The sequence below is a fragment of the Phalacrocorax carbo genome, chromosome 1 (genome assembly GCF_963921805.1).
Source record: "Phalacrocorax carbo chromosome 1, bPhaCar2.1, whole genome shotgun sequence".
Lineage (NCBI taxonomy): Eukaryota > Metazoa > Chordata > Aves > Suliformes > Phalacrocoracidae > Phalacrocorax > Phalacrocorax carbo.
The window spans coordinates 81,932,590-81,955,150 of NC_087513.1; the positions used below are offsets into that span (position 1 = coordinate 81,932,590).

The following is a 22,561-nucleotide window of genomic DNA, read 5'->3' on the forward strand; positions in this document are numbered from 1 at the left end:
TAGTGAGTGTTGGTTATTACTTTGCTAATTTCATCAGTTTATGCATTTCTTTGCTCCTGCAAAACACTAAGCAGTCCTAAGTATGGAAGAAATACCCTTCTGGAGCTGCTCAGCGGTCTAGGAGTAGGAAATGCTATGTAGGGAAACACTGCTACTGACTCCTCTCCATTGATCAAAGTTGTTACTAAGTCCTCTTCCTAATCTTTAACTAGATTATATTCCGTAAAAGGACCTCCTCTGCAATCCTGTAGTAACTTCCTAGCTGCAGCATTGCTTGGTGAGAAACCTTGTATAATGTTCCTGAGATCCTGCTAGGTCTCCAGCAGGATGGTGAGGCAAGGTTTCTCTTTACATATGCAATGCCAGCTCCTCCTAACACGCTGTGTTCATCCATGCACACTTGGGTTTCAGAGATACAGCACGCTTACTAATCACTTTATGTGCATCTTGATATTATACCTCCAGATGTGAAAGCTAAATATTTTTTTAAAAAAGTCAGATTTTGTTGTGATTTTCTTTAGTGTAAAATTATCATTCTACCTGAAGTCCTTATACTTCATGTAGTTTTATAAGGATCTGACATTGCAGGACTTAACCTACAAATGTTAGGTCAGATAATCCACTGGTTAGAATTGCCATAACATTGTTAAGTATTAACTAGTGGCCTCAAGTCATGCATTTATATATGAGTGAGACTAGATTTAGATGTATGTCCAAATGAATTCTACAGAAGACTCTTATTTTACAGTTTTGTTTTATTGGTAGGTCCATGATACAAAGAATGCTAAAGGACAGTTTGTGTATTATATCACTAGTTTTCTCCATATATTACAGGTACGTGAAATTTTGAAGCGCACATCTATAAAGGCCAGAAACAGCATGGGTAAGAAGGAGGGAAGATAATTATATATGTTGTTTTAAAATGAATTGTTCAGGTATCTCACAGAATATTTATTTTTCTAGCAGAACACAAAAGTATGCTGGCACATTTCCACAAAAAATAGAGATTGAAAAAAATGCTTTTTCTGAGATAAAATCAGACTTTCTGGTCCATGATTTTGAATAGGAGACGGTAATGGGAGCTTGCTTTTCATTTCTACAGGTGCAGGATCTGGCACATAATTTGCATTTCAGGAGTTGTTATAAAATCATATTTGATGATTATATGATCTGCTTCTGAAAATTCAGATGTCAGCTACAATATGTCCTATTACTTCTTCCAGGAGCAGATTTTTCTTGCCATTTCAAAAGAATTATACATCTTTCCAGGTTATTTTTTATCACTGCAGCTTTAAAAATTGTATCCATGAACTACATAGTGATATATATGGCTTCACTGTGACTATTTTGAAGGTATTCTATGATACTTTTGGGGTAACCCTGAAATATTTGCAACTTTTGTTTTTTTGAGGTTCAGAACATGTACAAGTGTGCTCACTTTTTCTCTACTCTTTTCTTTCATCCCTTGTGATATCATGACATATATCTCCCTGGTGGTGAAGAAGTGATAGTGATAGAACATCTGGCATGTTTTCTGAAAGTCCTTCTGTAAGCTTGACCACTTATGTGCAGATCACAATGTCCTAAGGTAATGTAGTTGCAAAGAATATATGTGCTGGAGTACAGTCTTGGTGTATCTTTGTGCAGTGAAGCTGCAGTAACAGATTTGTTTGGTACAGAAGCTGGAGTGGAAAATAGATTAATTTAGGCTTTCCTGAAATAAATTTTTTTTTTCAAATTATATGAAAAAAACCCAAACCAAAATACTTCCTCTTTTTCAACCAAAACTACTTGGCTTTGCCCAGAACAAACATTTAAATTTATTATTATTACACTGTTTCCTTTAAAAAAAAAAAAAAAAAAAAGAAAAGATTGTTGAGAAAATGTCAAGCATTCTTGATTTCTTAAACATTGTTCAGCTAGTGTCTGTTTTGTTCAGTGTTCGCACTGTGTTGTTCTGAGTTTTGATCTGCTCAAAGGCTCTGGTGGGGCAGTAGAGAGGAATGTTACATTATTTTGCTGGATTGCTCCAGCTGGCATCCAGGAAACCCTCCTGGTGACCAAGGAGACCATGCCTTCCCTGACAGCTGTGGAGCCTGTGCAAGTAGATGTCTCCAGAGTGCAGGATTTTTGAGACAAGGCAGTGTAAGATATAGAAAACAAGAAGCCTGAAGTCCAGCAGGGACACTAAGCCTGTTGACATAAAAGCCAGCCCCCAGAGCTGCCACTTTCCCAAAGGATCCAGAGAGACTGTGTAGAACCTGTTGGAACTCTTAAGACTTTGTAAGTTGTTGGGCTGAGAGAAAGCTTGAAAGAAGAAATCTGTCCTACAAGGACACAGTAGGAAGGAAAGAGTACTTTACCAATGGGATTTTCTTGTCTCTTACTTAAAGTTGTCTCTATTTTAATAGGTTGTTCTCATTTATAGTATAATAAAAGCCATCATTAGAGATGAAAATGCTAGTAGTGATTTTGCAGGTTTTTTTTTTTTTACTCTAAGGTAAAAATGCAGGATGATCCACCTCAAGATCCCATTTGACGTGAAGCAAATATTGCAGCCCTCCTGTCCTTCCCATCTTTCTGGCCCATAGCCAAAACATGATTATGCATCATGTTTTACCTAAATTCACTAATTCTTTTAGTCTTTTGAACTCCTCCCCTAAAAGTCCTGTGCTTCGTATGTGTCCTGATTTCAGCTAGGATAGAGTTAAATTTCTTCTTAGTAGCTGGTATAGTGCTGTGCTTTGGATTTAGTATGAGCATAATGTTGATAACACACTGATGTTTCAGTTGTTGCTAAGCAGCGTTTACACTAGTCAAGGACTTTTTCAGCTTCCCATGGTCTGCCAGGTGCACAAGAAGCTGGAAGGGGACACAGCTGGGACAGCTTAGCCCACTGACAAAAGGGATATTCCATACCATACAGCATCGTGGTAAGCATCTAAAGCTGGGGGAAGAAGAAGGAAGGGGGGATGTCTGGAGTAATAGTATTTGTCTTCCCAAGTAACCATTACACATAATGGAGCCCTGCTTTCCTGGAGATGGCTGGACACCTGCCTGCCGGTGGGAAGTTGTGAATGATTTCCTTGTTTTGCTTTGCTTTAATGCACAGCTTTTGCTTTAGCTATTAAACTGTGTTTATCTCAACCCACAAGTTTTCTTACTTTTACTCTTCCTATTCTCTCCTCATCCCATCGGCAGGGAAAGAGCAAGCGGCTGTGTGGTACTTAGTTGCTGACTGGGGTTAAACCACGACAATTTGTCACTAAGGTTTTCCTGTCTCACTGGTCTTAAGACCACTCATCATGAGTGGTTCAAAAGATTTCTTTAAGCATCCTGGTTTTATTTGGGGTTTTTTTTTGGTTTGTTTTGTTTTTTAAGGTTCCGTTGCTTATTTTGCACAAGAGGTAGGACAGTGATGTTGGAAGTACTTAAAACAGTCTTTGGTTGTCATAAACATATGCTTCATTATATAATAGGAGGAAAATAACAATTCAAACACATTTGTTTCTTGATTTTTACATCTGTGTAAGGATGAATCTGATTCAATTTCTATAACATTACACAAGGAAGGCATATTTTCATCTAGCATAACTGTCAACCATTGTAAACTGTCCAAACATGGAATGCTCTCAGTAGAGGACGTGGCATGACCCGAATGTGAAAATTTCCTCTTTCTATTAATGCACGTGGTGGTAAGAGTATTTTTCTTTGTACTAAGGAAGAAATTTATTGATAATGCCTACCTAACATCTCTTTCCAGAGGTTTTTCCCAAGCATTTTAGAATGATAGTTGTTGAATTTGACTATCCATTTTTTTTCATCCCTGAAGACAAGCTAGCTGTTCACTTTTTACTGGACATTGAAAGCAAAGAGGTCTGGAATAGACTACTAATCTTAACTTTCATTGTCATCTTATGGAACAATTGTTTTCACGTGCAGAGACTGAAGAAAGAATGGCTATAAGTCATAGGTCTTGAAAGCCAATAGTGGTCTTATGTATGTCTAAGGGTGCTGTAGTCATTAGCTGGGGATTCAGTTGATAAAGCCCTTGTGGTCACTGCGATAGTGCCATGTCCCTGTATCTTCCTGTAACTTTTACCAGACTGCTTGTTTGCAATTTTTAGGACTCAGTACTTTTTGTCCTGGTATATCCAGCTTTCTAGCATAACCGTGGATTTGGTTAGAACAAACTGATTTAACTCCTGCAAACAAAGAAGAATTGTTTCAAACTGAGAAGGATGGCCTTACGTATTGATAGGAGGATGGGTAGAAAACCCAGCACTTAGTTCAGTGAAAATGAGACCTGATCTAATATTAGTCAATAGAGAGTAAGGGTATCTTCAATCACAAACTTCTGTGAGAGTGATTTTTTTTTTTTTTACTTTTTGGGTGCATCGGTGGGGGTTGCCATGGTTTAGTGTAAACGCTACTTAGCAACAACTAAAATATCAGTGTGTTATCAACATTATTCTCATACTAAATTCAAAACATAGCACTATACCAGCTAATAGGAAAAAGAAACACTATCCCAGCTGAAACCAGGACAGTATCCACCCCTTATGCTATACCATCTATGTCATGCCCAGGTCCTACCCTTTGCAATACATTCCAATTAAACACCACCACTTTCCCTGTCTTTTGATATATATACACAAAGATATAATTTCCTTAGTTTATGGGCCATCCCTGTAAAATGTTCGTGGTGTTCATTTAGTCCTTGACTTTGGGGTCCATCCACAACAGTCCTCCAGGACATGAGAGATGGTGTGTGGTGTTGCATTGTTGCATGCTGAAGCCTGTTCTGGTTCCATCACCGCTGTACTTCGCTCAGGTTCATCAAAGTTCATTCTTCATTAGTCTGGGTGATGCTTACTGTAATATCATTGATATAGCATATAGCAATCATAAAATTGGTGACATACAGTATTATATAGCAAATAACACCATACCATTCAATTGGCTGTTTTCACCCAAAATCAAATTACCTTGAGGTACACATCAGAATTACCCACCAAGTGCACCCAGGTCCTTGAGCAAATGCAATCCCACAAATAGGTTTTGCCTTTGCCTGAGCAAGGAGTAAACCAGACTCTCTTGCCCAGCATATTTTTTTTTGTGCACTACAGGGACTTTATCTCTCCCTACAGTACGTAAAAGTTTTGATTGGGCAGGGCCAGCTGGATGGGCAGATACTCTAGTGTTGACTAATCAGGTGGCTTTTGCCAAATGAGTATCCCAGTGTTTAAATATTCTACACCACCATCCCCCTTGCTCTCAGTGTAGTCTTTAACAGTCCATTCTATCATTTGATTTTCCTGGAGGCTGGTGCATGATAGGGGATGTGATACACCCACTTGATGCCATGCTCTTTGACACAGGTGTCTATGAGGTTGTTTTGGAAATGAGTCCCGTTGTCTGACTCAATTCTCTGTGGGGTGCCATGTCACCATAAGACTTACTTTTCCTCCAGTTCATATTGAAGTTCTAGTATCTCTGGCATGACAGCACTGAGCAGCCGTGTGACTTCGCTTAGGCCACAATAGCCTAATGTTAGTCTCCACTCTCCATTAGACTTCTGCACTGGCCATATGGGACTGTTAAAGGGTGCATGAGTCTTGCTGATCACTCTTTGGCTCTCCAGATGACAAATCAGTTCATGGATGGGAATCAGGGAGCCTCGGTTGGTGCAATGTTGCCACCAGTTTGCCGTTGTGGTAGCAATCAGCACCTGTCTTTCTTCGGCCCCCAGCAACCCTACAACAGAAGGGTCCTTCGAGAGACCGGGCAAGGTAGACAACTGTTTCATTTCCTCCATCTCCAAGGCAGCTATACCAAAAGCCCACTTGTACCCTTTTGGGACCTTGAAATACCCTCTCCTGAGGCCAAGGATGTGCGGAGCCTCTGGGCCAGTCACAATGGGGTGCTTTTGCCACTCATTCCTGGTTAGGCTCACTTCGGCCTCCAATACAGTTAGCTCCTGGAATCCCCCATCATTCCAGCAACACTGATGGGTTCTGCCAATGTACAGTTTGATGGCATTAGGGTGCACTGTGCACTGGTGTCCACTTCAGCCTTATACTCTTGTGGGTCTGATGTACCAGGCCATTGAATCCATACAGTCCAGCAAACCCAGTTGTCCCTTTCCTCCACCTGGCTGGAGGCAGGGCCCCTCTAGTCCCGTCATAGTATTCATTACTCATCTCATGTAAATATGAATCAGACGTCTCTTCATTAAGATCAGGAACAAGATCAGCCCTTCTACTCTGTCTGGGGAACTGCCCACTGGAAACTGGAGCAGCAGCTTTCCTGGAAAAACCTCCTTCTGTGATTGTTTTTGCTTGCAACTCATGCACCCGTGCCTCTAGGCTTGAGGTAGATTTTCCATCCCGCTTCCTCATATATTCTCCGTGGTCATGTAGCTAGAACCATAGGGTGCCCTGTGGTGCGTACCCTCTATATCCTCTCTCTTGAGCTGCAGAACGTTTTCTCCTAATGGTTGAGATACTGATCTGTACAGGTGGAGAGTAGGACCTATCCTCTTTGAGTTGCTGGAACTCCTGGGACAGTTTTTCCACAGCCGAGATGAGGGAAGAATAGATACTTTCTTCATAATCCTGGAGCTGGCCTAGCCACTTCATCCACCATTGGTGCCTCTTCATCTTTCTAGGTCAGTATTGCCAACGAGTCAGTACCAGCTTCTGCCACCTGGGTCGTGTGCACGGGATTTCTTCTGGATCTTTGAACAGCTGCTTGTTGTTCAGGTCACCATAAATCACCTCCAGTACATCTAATTCCCTCAGGTACTGGATACTTCTTTTTATGGTGGTCCATTTTTCTTGGCGATATATAACATATTCCTTGAAGGGATACCTTTCCTATATGCCTGACAGGAATCACCTCCAGACTGAGGACTTCTGCCCCTTTTCCAATCACTTTGTCAATGCCCCCTTCTGTAGAAAGGGATCCCAGTGGTTTTGCTTCCTTACCCTCTAATTCCAGGCTACTGGTCCCATTATCCCAGCATCGGAGCAGCCAGGTGACAATGTGCTTGCCTGGACAAGGGCTGAAATCTTTTTGCATATCACATGGCTCACTCAAGGATAGGGATCAGGTGGTTTCCACCTTATTTATGAGTGGAAATGAGTTTTTATGAGTTTTATGAGTTTTTATGAGTTATTATCCTCTTCCTCCTCCTTTCCTCATGATGGCCCTGCTTTTTCATCATGTCTTTCTGAACCAGCTGACTTTTCTTCCAAGATTTCTTCTTCTGTATAGGGGTGACTGATACCAGCATGGGCTGGTTCCCTGGTTCAGCTGCAGTGCCTGTTGCAGGGGTTGGAGTAGCCTCAGTGCCTGTTCTTTTTTTGTCAGATCCAGAGACCTTCTCTTCCTCTTGGAGGTACTGAATAGTGTTGAACAGGGCTTGGTAGGCATGAGCCAGGCCCCAGCACATTGCAGTGATTTGTATCTCCCTAGAATTGCCAGGGTGACAGCATATTTTTTCCAAATACTTTACTAGTTTTTCAGGATTCTGCACTTGTTCAGGGGTGAAGTTCCAAAACACTGGAGGTGTCCACTGTCCTAGGCATTTGCCCATTCTCTCCCATACACCCTGCCACTCATAATTATTGAGCCTTGGGGTAGATCTCTGGACAATATTCTTAAATTACTTATTAAGCCTCGACAAAACCAAAACAATATTCCCAGGAAATACCAATGGAAGTATCTTAACTATCCAAGGATGTTCAAGATGCTGAAAACATTGTAAGGAAGGAGGAAACATCATAGAAGAAGGTAGTGAATTCTGTATTTTCTCAATAAAAAACCTCTCAGGGGAAGAGGTATAATTGCTAATTGTCTCCATGAGGTGGTACCTGAAGTACAGTAATGGTTTCAAAGCTTAAATGCCAGATAAAGCTCAAGACTGGTGTTTTAATAACAAATGTCTCAGGCACAACATCACTAATCACTGCAGAGCACAGCAAACTGCAAAAACCAACACCAATCTTTAACACATACAGCAAAAAATAGAGCATGGTGCAGATTAGATAAACAAATATTGAGAGCAGAAGAATCAGTATCATGACCAGCAACTGTTAACATATCAATTCCTTAATAAACTCTGCTTAATCTGTTATTGTCTCAAACCCTTCATGCTCCACATTGCATGCCAAAAAGGACTGCCTCAGTCTGCAACCAAACACCGCATAGCTGCCTGCTCACCCTCCCTACCCCTGGTGGGACGGGGGAGAGAATCGGAAGGGCAAAAGTAAGAAAATCAATGGGTTGAACTAAGAAGAGTTTAATAATTAAAATAATATAATAATAATAAATGTAATGAAAAGGGAAACAATGAGAGAAAGAGAGAGAAACAAAACCCAGGAAAAAATGACTGATGCAACTGCTCACCACCCACATACTGATGTCCATCCAGTCCCCAAGCAGCAATCATTGCCCCTCAGCCAACTCCCCCCGGTTTATAGACTAAGCATGACGTCATACAATATGGAATATCCCTTTGGCCAGTTTGGATCAATTGTTTTGGCTGTGTCCCCTCCCAGCTTCTTGTGCACCTGGCAGACCATGGGAAGCTGAAAAAGTCCTTGACTAGTGTAAGAATTGTTTATCAACAACTAAAACTTCAGTGTGTTATCAACATTATTCTCATACTAAATCCAAAGCACAGCACTATACCAGCTACTAAGAAGAAAATTAACTCTATCCCAGCTGAAACCAGGACACGGTCCGTGGTTCTGATCATTGTCAAGCTTCAGGAAGGACTTCCCAGATGCTTTCCTCCCCAGTCATACACGTCTTTGCTATCAGGATGAGAAAGTGGTCAAAACAGTCTTTGTATCATACTAGTTCACTCAAGAAAAAGCACTATATGGAAATGAACCTTTCTGTTAAAACATTTTCCGTAGTGAAGTGCCTTTAGGTTTATATATGCTCATCCTGACATGATTTTGAATATTTTAATTAATACAGCTCAGTCCTCTTTGTAATGCCATGAAATAAAATCTGTAATAATGTTTTTCTGTTTAACTGTACCTAGCTGTTGACCATCTTAATTTTTGTTTTTTAGGTATTGGCACATTAATAGCAAACAATGTTTATGAAGCAGCATACCCACTGCATGATGTACGTATATACCATTAAAAATCAGGTTCTCTGATGGTATCACTCAATAGTGCATATGTGTATTGCCTGTGACAATGAAAATGTAAGTGTGTGATTCTACCATGAAAACTGTTACGTAGGTACATTTCAGGTTGTGACCAAAGAGAAAATCAACAATGTAGGAATACTGAGCAATCTTTTATTGAATTGTATTTGGTTTTACATGTTATTAAATTATTTTCTTTCTCTAGGGTGAATATGAAGGCCAAAATGATGATATGAACGAAAGAAAGGTAAACTATATTGCAAAATTAATTTTGTATTAGATTTAATGCAATAAATGTGAATTAGCGTCCTAAGTGCTATCATAAAGCATTAGTCAGTGTTCAATCAAGTAAATGTTTTTACAAATGCATATATTTTTTCATTACTTACTTTCCTCTATTTCCACATATAAAAAATTTTCACAAGATTTTTTATAAAGTCTTCTTAAGAAGTATTTCCGTGAATTTAATTTAATATTTACATCTTGAAATGCTTCAATTTTCCCTCTGCATGCATAGACAAGATTTTTCAACCTGTCAGGAAGCAAAAGCTGTTAAATAACTTACATGATTACTTTCTTTCCACTACCAGATGGTACTATAGAACAATGGTTACTAGAATAAAACATAGTTGTATTTTTCATTTGATTGGGCATTCAATTAATTTACATGGAATTTCTAAAAATCTGCTTCCAATTATTTTGTAAATAAAAAGTTTCTAGCTATCAAATGACTTTTGAAGATATATCACCCACCATCTGCACAAGAGAAATGGATGCATAATCAGACTATGTGCATTCAGACTGTTTTTAATACATACCCTCACCATTAGAAATGAGGAAAAATATTTAATTACTATAATCCATTAAGATCCATTCCATGCTGTTCTTTAATATTTGCTCTTTTTTTTCCTTGATATACAAACAATAGGACAGGAAATGAAGAGGGGAAATTGTGGGGAAAGGCGGGGGGGAGTGAAGAATGAAGGAAAAGAGAATGTTTGGATGCCTAAAATATTTACTGTACTAGAAATTAAATTGCATATATTCTTGGTGACTTGTAAATATTTTCATAAATGTTTTTGATTCTATGGTATTACATGTTGGTATATGCCATCTGTTGCTTGAAGAGGTAAGAAAATGCCACTGATTTGGCAAAACACAGTGTAGTTCTCAAGAGTATAATTATCAGAAATTATGCTTGTTTGAGCATTTGAAATGAAGACTGAGTTCATAGGTCATACAAATAAATTTGATTTCTCCAATGCTGGGTTTGTAAAAATTTGAAAATATAATCTTCTTTGTAGTTTTTGATAAATAGTGTTAACTAAATGTCTTCATGTGCCAGATACAATTTAATTTAGTATATTAACATCGGTAAGCAAAAGAGACAAGGTTGGAAAATAAATTATAAAGAAGCTTGTATATTTATGTCCGATATTTTGAACTTTTTGTTAATGAAGAAATTGTCTACTCTGCTCTTGCAGAATTTTCTCTGAGTAAGTGGCAATAGTGATATAGTAATGGACTCTGAAAGTCAGCCACATAGTTCATGACTTATAAGGTTAGCAAAATTTTTAGAGAAGAAAGGTAAATGAACATTAGTCAATAGAGGAAGACCGGGTACTGTGGAGAAGGGGGGAAGAGGGCCTAAAAGGACTAATGTCTGGAAAAATATTCACCCTACTAGTTGTATTTTGTGCTGCCTTCTTTTTATTCTGCCTATTAGGCTCAGTTATGAAGTGTTAAATATTAAAAACATAAAAGGTTCTTTCCAGAAATACTTCATTGATTATTCACATATGTCTCTGCTGCCTAGCCATTGAATCTGCTGTAGTATTTCTATGCATAACATCATATGTTTTCTATCTGAATCTAATAGTCTCAGTGTTTAATTTCCTGAAAAGCCCCAATCGGGTTTAAAGGGGGGCATTTTTTCAATTTTATTTTTCTCTGCCCCTTTTTATTTTGTCTGTTTTAACTTATCTGTATCTTCCATTCCAACTGTCTGTTGTATAAGCCCAAAAAACGATGAACTGAGCCTGTCTGGGGTACTTAGGCCAATAAGGCAGCACAAGTAATTAAGGTTTATGTACCAGTCCATAACATAAAAGGTTAATCCTTATTAATCCTCTTCAGGATTTCCTTGGAGAAAATGTGCTGTGAAACAATACTTTTGTCACATCCTATGAGAATTAGAAATCTGCAGTCAATGAAACCTACTCTTTTCCTAAGACTATTGATTGGAGAAAAGGAATTTCCCCGTTTTAGTGTGATTTCTGCTCTAGAAAAAATATTTTTAAGAAAGCTGTTGCACAGCAGCATGGTAATACCTCACCATGAGTATAAACACTGACTTGGTCTTTTTTTAAGCTTCTAGCCCACTGGCAACTTGTAACCCTTCATTGCTAGCAGTATGTTTGACATTGAGAAATACATAAGGGCTTTGTTACCTCTCTGGGAAATACACTGTTGACATACACTACAACAGCATCCCTAGAATATTAGAATATTAGATTGGAAGGTATTATTATAAACTTACAGAAAGTACTGCTTTTAACTGAAGCTGATAAAATACAACAAATTATATTACAAAACTCTTCCTAGAATTCCTTTAAATTTAGTAAATATCATGAAAGAAAGCACATTCCACCTTCCAGATTAGCTTAATCTTGTAAAATTGCAGTGTTGAGACTGAGGTTTAGTGTGGGCACCACACAGGAATGGAAAATATTCATGCCATGAACTCACCTTCAGTGCTTTGGAGTCAGAAAAACCAGTGTGATTCTGTAGCCTGACATAATGCCATAGCAACCTGTTCCTGAACTGACTGCAATTTTAAGAAGACCTTTCTTTTTGCTCTTCAATTTCCATTCTGTAGCTGTGTTCAAAACAGCTGTTAAGTAGTTGTAATAATTTAATAGCTTTAACTTTCTTGGTTTGTGTATTTCAGTGAAAGCATTTATTAGTATGATTATTTGTGGAAATAAATAAATAAATTTGTAGGTAATGCTGTGGAGTAATGGCAAGGGGTAATTTTGAACAGGTAACCACAAGTATTCATATGTAAATATCAGTGTGGCAGCCAGGGCAATCTTCTTCAACTCCTGTTGAAGCCAAAGAAAATCAAACTTAGTCTTATCATTTCTTTCCACAAGTGCAAAGCATTTTGCAAGACTATGCTCTGTAAGAGCAATATTCTAAAAGCTGAGACTCCACACTCCTTAAATATCATTGCCTAGTTCCCAATTGCTTCAGCAGTGTAGGGTTTATTCCCTGATCTATGAACAGAAAATACTTTATGCTGTATGATGTATGACATGACACAGCTCTGTTCACTTAAATGATTGCAAGCCAGTTTCCATATTTTGAAGAATAATACTTTGTCAGGCACATGTTTGCAGGACCCAGGTCTTAATTGCTCACTTGATATTTAGTCAGTTCTTTCATACAGCGTCTGCAGGAGGAGAGGCATTATAAACAGTAGAAAAACCTGATTGGAAAACCTCAAAATACTTAAAGATAACTCTGCAGCTACAGTATCTGAAATTTCTCCACACTTATTTTAATTGTGCTGTTAATTTCATAAGATGGTGCTGTGGGCTGTCAAAATGGACCATATGACAGATGCAACTATTGATAACTGCAAAAGCTATATGTACTTTGTTGCTAACATCCTCTCTGGCTCTCACATACTTACATAACTCCTTTGTGCAATAATCTATTATTTACTCGGAAAAAAGCTCCATGCTTAATGAGCATCCATTCTGCAGATAGAACTAAATAGTTTGCAATCTAGACTGCAACTAAGCTGATGAGTTCCACATATTACACATGTAGAATAATCTGTATCTTACTGTTCTACAATTTCTGTTCTTGACTATCTTTCCTCTGTATGTACCTGGTTGTGTATTTATGTACATGTGTTTCTTGGTTTGTGCGTTACTCGCCAGCACCTTTAAAACTTATTGCCCAATTGCAGCCAAAGTTTACAGAAAAACAGAAGTCTCCAAGATATTAACTCAGCAATTACATTGCTTCACACTAACTACGATTTCCATGAGACAGGCAAGGGACTGTCAGTGCTCACAGCAAGGGAGGAACTGAAGTATAAGGTCATCTTTTGGATCCAGCAAATATTCCACACCGAAGCTTGTTCTCAAAACGCAGTTTCATGACTACTCCAATTTTACTAGGAATGACCTGGTGCCTTATTTTAAAGGACCTGACCACACCTCTCGTGTGCCATCCTTTTTCTGGGCCCCCCTTCTCCTCTTTTTTGAAAATAGAGATAAAAGACTTGACACCTCTCTTCTCAGATGATACAAATTTATAATCTATAAATAGTGATGTGGTTAATTTAGTTTCACTTATAATCATGTTCTGGTTATTTATTTATTATTTTTTCATGCATTCTGTACTTCAAAAAATAGTTTTCAATGAGCATGTTGTGTTAGACGTCTACAGTCCTGTCACATCATAAAACTTTGAAAGTAATACCATCAATTCAGGTGGTTCCACTGAAAATTTTACTGTCTTGCACAGGACTGCTCTGATTTTTATTTTCCTCTGAAGATAAAATATAGCGAACAGTCACTAACTCTGTTGGATCCTGCTGATGTTTCCTCTCTGCTTCCTTTGGTCTTCATATAATCCTGGAAAGCTTCATTTTTAATGTCCTTTCTGGATTATTAATAAATGAATACACAGTTATAAAATGTCCCACTATCAAATTAATTCTTTTATGAAATTGTTAATTGCATGGTAATTTCTACCCAGCAGCTGGCTTTTGTGTCAGAACAGTGTGATGTCTTTCACACCATAATTACCAGTTTCATTTACAGTCGCTTGTAAAAAATAGTCAAAGGTTTCTTTTTTCTTTTTGAAACTTCAACAGTGTTGTTCCATATAGATCGCTGCAATGAAAGAGGGAATGAGGAAGGCTATCCCGGGTCTCTTGCCTACTGCATTTGAGTATATTGTGGTTAATAGAGCATAGGTCCTGAAATGTTTCCTTTTATCCTTGACTATGTTCCCACTGCATTCCTCTCATTGTAAGAAGTTTCTGTAGGATCTGCGCCTTCCTTTGTGCTGTCTGTAAGCTGTGGGTGCATTTGCATTTCCAACAGTAAACATGTGAACTTGTGTGTCCATGTGCAGCATGGAGAGAGAAGGGGCTTTTATAGAGGCTCTATGGGGTATAGTAGCCTCCGGAGCTGAGCAGGAGAGCAGGCTGATTTTGCCACATTTGTTACCTCTTGGGATGTTTTTACATACCAGTTTACCAGTTTTGAACTCTTACCTCAGTTCACTTTACCTTGGACCGGGAAACACAGGTCAGTACTTATCTATGGTGTGATTCCAGACCTTAAACAAATTACATCACAGAAGATTTTCACTCCATAAGTAGGATTATTTATAGCATCTTTCCAAAGATTTCCACAAGACCACAGTGTCTTTTATTTTAGCTTTTGAGCCTTTCTATTTAACATCACTATCTAATAAATGTGGTGAGGTGGGGGTAGGTATGTGGAGAAAGATGTGTGTACACCTTCCTTGCATCTCTAGCTTGGTTGGAGTCTTCCGTAATTGTATGGAAAATATACATGGAAGTTTGTTTTGAAGTACGGGAAACTGCTTTTTTTGGTACATATATTTATAACTCTTAGATGATGTTTGTAAAAACAGATGGGAGCACTTGTTTCTTGTTAATTTTCTGGTTTTGTTTTGTTTTTTAATTTAGTTGCTGTTTCGAGAATGGGCAAGATACGGAGTATTTTACAAGTTTCAGCCTATTGACCTCATAAGGTAATATGGATTTGTATAAAACATTAAGGGACCTGGTTCTTAGCTGATGCAGATTAATTAAGTTCCTTCCAGTTATTTCAGCAAATGAAATCTTGGATTGATCAGAACATTAAAAATAATTCTCTCACTGATTTTCTGTAGCTCTGATAATAGTTTACTGTAACAAAAATACACTGAACAATAATGTACCTTTGTTTTGTAGAGTACTTATTCCTGGAAGAATGTCATACTTCAGATTTATTTTTTTTTAAAAAAAAAACATTAACATTAATTCTTTCAAAAACATTAATTTCCATTTACACTGATGATTTTTTATTGGAGAGTATGGTCACAAAGTCTGGGGAATAATCAGAAGCTGCTGTTCACATCATGAATCAGTGTGAAAGTATTTGACAGTTTTGAAATTGATTTGATTTTTTTACTCCTGGTTTTACAAGTTTTATTCATCTGAACGCATCCATATGTGTTCCCAGTGTTTCTTGTATATTCTGCATTTTGACACTACAAACATAGAAGTTGTGCTTAAAATAAGACAAAATAAAACAACCATTCTTTTTAAGGAATTCCCACAACATATGTAAAAGAAAGCCAAATCAAACAATTTTTGTTGTATGCTATAAAGACTAAATAAAGAAAAGAAAATGTTTGTGAAAACAGCTGACTTGAAATATTCTTACACAAGATATCTGTCTAGGAATAAATGAACTGTGATATTAATGAACAATAGAAAAAAACACAAAATCTGTTTTTGGATAATTTGTATACATATTATTTGTATACATATTATACAGCCTGCCCCTACACTGGCTTTTGCTACCTGCAAAAGCTGGCGTTAGTAATACAGATAATCAATAATCTTTTAAAAACATATTTATTATATATTGAGTTAGATTTGAAATACTGCATATAGTTTTTCAAAGTCTTAACCATTAACTCATAGTGTGAGCAGAATTGTTCTTTACTGGGAGAGAAATGTTTCAAATTGGCAAATGGTTGTGAGACCATAAAATCTTATAGAGGTTCTGCAAGGCTTTGAAATTTCCGCTTCTTTGCCCCAAAGTTTTTGTGCAGGATTTATGTACTTTTTGAATACCAGTTATTCCAGGCCAGGCTACTGTATGGAACAGATAAACTCAGAACAAGATTACAACACCTGGTATGTTGTTAGTAAATATTACAAATGTTAAGATAAACTGTGACGGGCTAGAGGAATTCTCAAGTTTTACAAGACCTGACAACTCAGCTGAATTAAAAATAGAGGTACATCTGCTTACACTCCATCTTCATTTGTATCTTGCTGTCTCCATTATAGTGTTTCACTATGCTGATATGATTTCATAGAAATTCTGTGGTTTAAACTTCTGTGAGAAAGAAAAAAGGACCAGACATGTGCAATTGATTCTTGGTTCTCAGAGATGATTTTTCTTGCTTTTATCTTCTATACTTTGCTTGACTGCAAGTTTGACTGTTACCATTAAAATAAATGTGGTTTTTATTTTCTGGGTAATGTTAGAGCTTTAGAGTATACATACCTGAAGAGTTACTACCTTTTTTTTTTTTTTTCCTGCAACTAAACTAGGTTTTTGTACCTCTGTAGCATGGAGGGGATTTGAGCACTGTCTCAATGTGGATGCTTATTCCCTTGGCAAACATCAACTCCACACTTTGTGGATTTTGATAATTTACTGTGATCCTTCTTTCTTAGATTGATTAGATTATACTCAACTTTTTTCTTGTTATGGGAACACTGTGTAACTTAACAAGTTTATATTCAGGCTTTGATGGACAGAAGAAGCAGCATTTATTTTGCCCCATATTCAAAGCCTTTTCTGACTGATGTTTTCAAATATATTAACTGTGGTGAAATATTTTGCTTAAGTAATATTCACATCCCCGAATTAATTAGACTTATTAGTCTATTTTTTAATACATCTTGCAACAGTGCAAATCTTTCTTACTATTCCTGTTTCACCTTTGTACAGTATGAATACAAATTGAAAGTCATTCTTTAGCCAAAGTGCCTATGCTGGAAGACTAGATATGGCACTGTAAAATTATTATAAATCATTCCTGGTGCCTCAGTTCCTTGCTTCTGGCCATACAGTTGTTGCCAGTTTCCAAGTGATTGCACACCAAAGCTAGGAACCACATATTTGTTATGGTCACTCTTGGTACAGACCAGGGATTCTCTGAGGTTCCTTTTAAAGTCTGATAACCTGAGGAAATGCTAATTGCATAGTCAATCATAGAATATTTTCAGGTTCTTAGAAACATAAAACCAAATCAAGGACCATTATGATATTCTCTGACAGTTCCATTCACCCCTGAGTATGAATCTTTAAAAGAAATCTGCTCTGGCTTTATGAACATCTTTGGGCTATAGGGAAAACCTTTTTTTGTTGTGTGTGTGTAAATTAAGAAATTCAGTTGTGAGTGAGGAGGGTTTCACCAAATGAGGACACAGTGGGTGTTACATATTTTTTTCTACAGCAAAACAATTCCAGTTAAAACCTTGAAGGGAATATATAGTGCAGATCATGCAGACAGTGCAGTGTGAATTGAGGCTTGATTTGTAAAATGTTTATAACACCCAGTCTCTTAGTGCAGATCCACATGTAAAATAATGTTGCTTAAAATAAAAGCCTGGCTAATGCAGTGTTTTATTTTCAAAAGCATATGAACGTCTAAGTATAGCTATATGAATCAGTTTTTGCCTTTCATATATGTCTGTTTTCAAGTTGGATGAAGAGGATGATAAACATTTTTTGAGAGGGAAATTATGATTTTTTTGCTAACAGATATCTTAGGCTAGAAGTACTGAAAATGGTTTATCTCCTCTTTCAGTCACCCTTAGACTTGGAAGGCATGAGTAATATATTAACAAGTACAGAATGACAGTTGCAGTTCCAGGACATTCAGGGTTCTAGAGGTTTTTCTGTTATATTATACTTTTTTCTTAATCCTAATTTAAGTATTGATTTCTACTAGAGAGGAGATTCTCTAGTGTAGCTTTCTTGTAGAATGCACTTATCAACAGTAGTTCCTCTCAATCCTTGTAATGTAATTTAAAAGGTGCTATAAAAACATATCTGTGGTTCATTGATTTTTTTCTATTTTGATGATGCTTTGTCCTCAAATGAAGATGAGTTCAAACCCAGTTCTTAGCAATTTTTGCAGTTAATGCATCTGTTAGTTTCCTAAGAGGTAATACTACTATTGATCCAGAGACCAGGAGGACACTCCCTAGGAGTTTTATGAATATGAGTAAAGAAAACAGGTTTTATGATTTTTATAAGTGTTATAATACGCTAATCCAAGTTTTAACTATGTGATTCTAGAATGAATACGGTGTGAAAAGGCACCTCTGGAGGTCCCTACACTTACTCTCTGCACAAAGCAGGGCTGGCTTGAAAGCCAGATCAGGTTTCTCATGAGTTTTGAAATCTCCAAGGGTGGAGATCCATGGCCTCTCTGGGCACCCTTTCTGGTGCTGCACCACACTTAGGGGGATGAAGTTTTTCCTTCTGTCCAGACCAAATTTTCCTTGGTACAACTTGCATCCATTGCCTCTTGTCTTTTAGCAGTGCACCTCTAATGAGTTGCGGTAGGTCAAGAAAACATACAGCAAGTATAAGAAGTGCAATAGAATTTGTACTTAATTATATTTCTGGCAACCTTTATCACTTAGGAGCTCTAAATGACAGATGAAGTGAGTCTTCTAAGGTTACTGATTTCACAAAGTGGTGATTATCCTTCTGAGAAAAAGCTTACTTAACTCCTAGAAAATTGGCAGGTTATCTTCTTAACAGGCATCTTGACGAACCTGCAGATGGGAATCTGTGTATGAACTGAAATTCCTGATCATCATCATAGAGAGGAGGTCTCCTTTTTTTATCTTTTTTATTAGTATAAAATTATCTCACCCTAAGGAAGTCAAGCAGAGCTAGGTGCTTTTTTATTTATGGTGGAGCTTATTTTTATATTACTGTTTCCAAAAGCTCATCAGCTCTTTCTAGTCCACCTCCCTTTTCATGTTTTCATTTCTATTTCCTATTTCTAGGACTTCACCTAACTTCTTAATAACTAAAAGGCTACGTTATCTATGGCATGATTACTTTCAAAGCTCCAAGTGCCTGTATATGCTTATCTTGCTGTAAAACCTAAAAGTAGGAAGACATGGTCATTGTAAATATTAAGGTTATGTATACAATAACTCTTTTTGCAGGAGTAGGTGGAAAAGTGTGTTAGTCAAAATATTATTTATAGTGTATAGCATCTAAATCAAAACTTGGGAGTTTCTGTTACTCAAACTGTCTGCCTAATATATTTCTTCCTTCCTACTTTAAAATATGTTTTTCTTTTGTATGGAAAATTTTTTCAACTTCATCTGTAATGAATTCTGGCCCTTTACTGCAGTGTGCCTGTGTTGAACCTGTTCTTGACTGAACAGTCACCAGTACCCCCCTGTTCCTGCATTTGAATGCTGTCTTCCTAAAGCAGAGCAGCCTATAGCTTTCTCTTCCTGGCAGTTTTTAAAGTGATGACAGACCTATGACATTTCAAATTTTGATTGTCTTGGCTCTGTATACTGTTGACTTCACTTTCAATGTCTTGGGACCTGTGTAGTGTGGTATTTGATGTAAGTAATCAAGTTCCAAAAGTGTTCTTACTGGTTTGCCTTTTTTTCTTTTTTCTTCTTTCATCAATCTTCACCACAAAAACCAAAATGGGTATATAGGATTGCCCTACTCAGGATAGGGTAGTTTTAAAAGAGTGATAAAATAAGAAAACAGGAGATCTGCTGAAATGGTGTTTTTATTGTCTTTAGAGATAAGTAGTGTTTCCTTGGTAAAAGTGTAGTTAAGATCAATTGTGTGGTACAGGATTCCTCTAACTGTGGCAATCTCTCCTGATCAACACATTAGCAAATCACTGCTTCTTTCACCACTGTTCTTTGTAGCCATATCTTCATCTCTGGAGAGAGATCGTTTGTCTCCATATACTGTTTAGAACTGCAAGAACTTGAAAGTAAAGGTTTGCGGTGGCCTCCCAAATTCCAGAGTTACACTCAAATGTTGTTCAATCGTTGTTTACGCTAACTTGTGGTTACTGATACTTAAAGCACAGATTCTCCTGTATGTTTAAACTCCTCTGCTTCCCTGTCACTCTGCTGTTAGTATTGTGAATTAACCTAACCGAATGTCCAATCTTTATTTCTTATGCAATGTAACCACTTTGGCAGAAAACAACCTTGTGGTATGTGGTTATCTCACAGGGGTTGAACACTCTCTAATGCTTGCCACAGAGTTAAGACTAATCTGTGCAGACTAATATTTTTGGAGAGATATATATATACACATATATATACAGCACAGTATTCTGTGGTGGGCTGGCTGACCCAGCAGCTCAGTCTTACACTTCCCAGATTTGCAACAAATATCTGTGTCTTTTCTGAAAGCCAGGTTTCAAAGCAGGGAACATTGAGGCCTGCCTCCTATATGCAGCCAGCAGACTGAGAGCAGTGAGCTCCCTTCACACCCTCCCTCTGCAAGGCTCACATGACTATCACCAGCTTCCATAAGGCTGCAGAGAGAAAACTCCACCATGGTAGATATGCAGGATCATATCTACTTCTTAATGCTTGGAGAACAGTTATGTCCTGAAATTTTCTCTCTGCTGAAGCAACTGCTAGGTCAGGTGGTTATTTATTACCTTCTGAGTAAGAGATCTCTTGAAGTGTGGGGTCTGTACACTGTTGAAATGAGGAACTTTCCTCTACCTGACAGTTCGATTCCTTATTTAACAGAAATTCCTCTTCAGTGGAAACCAAGAATGTTTCAGGCTTACCCATTCATTCTTTTCTCTCTCTCTTTCTATATATATATCTACATATATATATAACCCCTTTTCTTCACTGTGTGCCAGTGGGGTGCTCCTCATTTTCCAAGGTTCCCTTTCCCTTTGAGGGAGGAGGAAGATTTCTTTCTTTTTGGGTATTAGTGATCAGTGTGTTTAGTGTTGTGCTTTTGCCCTTAGTCTGGTGAACTACTGTAGTATTCTTCTGAAATGACAGTAATTCGTGGGACCCTGGAGAGCATCCCCTTATGCCAGGTGGATAATTAGAGTAAAAAACAGTTCTTCGTGATAAATAACTAAATGACTGAGTTCCCGCACACAAATATGGGAACACTATGCAATTCTTCCCTGACTGTCTTTAGCAGGCATATCTTCAACATTCACAAAGATGCTGAGGCTATATGCAAGGAATTCTTTATTAGGAAGAGAAAACAGCTTTAAGCCTGGGAAAGTGCAGTAACCGAACAAACATAGCATTAAGTAGAAAAGTGCCCATGAGCTCTACCAGTAACTTTGGCAGTAGTCCATCTAGCTCCTTTCCAAACCTCTGCTGAGAATGTGTTCATGGCAATAATCTGAGCATGTCTTCTCACTATAACCTTTCTGCACTTTGAGTCCAACATCTTTTTATTGTTCCAAGGAACTCTACAAGAAAGATTCATTCCGAACATGGGGTATGTTCAACTTACAGTTCATCATCATTAAAATATTAGGTACTGTGGGAAGTGCTATGCCAGCCTTGATGTTGTCCTTTGTGCCAGTTTTCACTGGAGCTTCCTGGAGGGAGCCAGAAGCAGGCGGGACCCTGGAGCAGAGCCCTAGCTGTTAAGAAAGGAACGCTTTCTCCATCATTGCAATTCTTTCCCCTTTTCAGTGCCTGTGTGATCTCATTACCCCTCACGACCCCAGTTTATTTATGAGTGGACTTTTGTATCATGTCATACATGCATTAAATGGACTGCATATTAGATGCTTGATGCTAGGACAGCACTTTTCATCTGCAGTTGTAGGGAGTTTCCCATCCACCCCTGGAACTTCTCATTACAGGGCTTACATGAGTACTCCAGCCTGTGTTTATTGCAAAGCAGAGGGTTTTTGCTCATGGAACATAAATCACTGAAGAATTTGTATTGAATTATTCTGCTGGGTGCAGGCCTGTGACTGGAGTGAGATGATTTACTTACAGCTCTGCATTTCATAGACTTTGCCAGTCTGGTAGGAAGTGGTTCTCTCTCTGTTTTGGCAAGAGCTTGGTCTTATTTATTGGTGCTTGTATGAGAGGTGGAATTTTAAATCAGTAGGCTTGTATTGCAGTGCTGAGGAAAACCAGATCCCTACTTTCTGATAAACATAATTCCCAGGCTTCAGGTCACCATCTGAGTACTAAGGTCCTCATTACCATCCAGATTCCTTACTCCTTTGGTGGGATTTTCAAAAGCTATATCCAGCAAAAGATGCACACATCTACATCAGGACTTATGCAAAGCCAAGGCTCTGAAGACTTCAGTTGTTGCAGCGCAGTTTCCTGGCGCCTCCCCCTTGGATTGTGTAGTTTTGTAGGTAGCTAAAGTTCAGTTTTATCTCTGTGCAGAACAGACTCAGGCTATGTTCTGTAGTGCCTATATGATGTCTAAACTTCAAAGCCAGAAACTTGTACTTCTTAATGGACTTGAGTGATAGGTCCCAATCCAACAGGTGTCTCTGGAGGTGATATCAGTGTTTGTGATAGCA

At 38.0% G+C, this 22,561-nt stretch overlaps 1 protein-coding gene across 1 annotated transcript in view; it reads left to right on the plus strand.

Annotated features, from left to right (window-relative positions):
• Nucleotides 1–22,561, plus strand: part of ANO2 (anoctamin 2) — a 201,398-nt gene that overhangs the window by 50,735 nt on the left and 128,102 nt on the right. The window contains exons 7-10 of the mRNA XM_064437499.1: nt 835–883; nt 9,089–9,144; nt 9,375–9,416; nt 14,910–14,974. Of these exons, the coding sequence (XP_064293569.1) occupies nt 835–883; nt 9,089–9,144; nt 9,375–9,416; nt 14,910–14,974 (212 nt within the window). The remainder of the gene's footprint in view (nt 1–834; nt 884–9,088; nt 9,145–9,374; nt 9,417–14,909; nt 14,975–22,561) is intronic.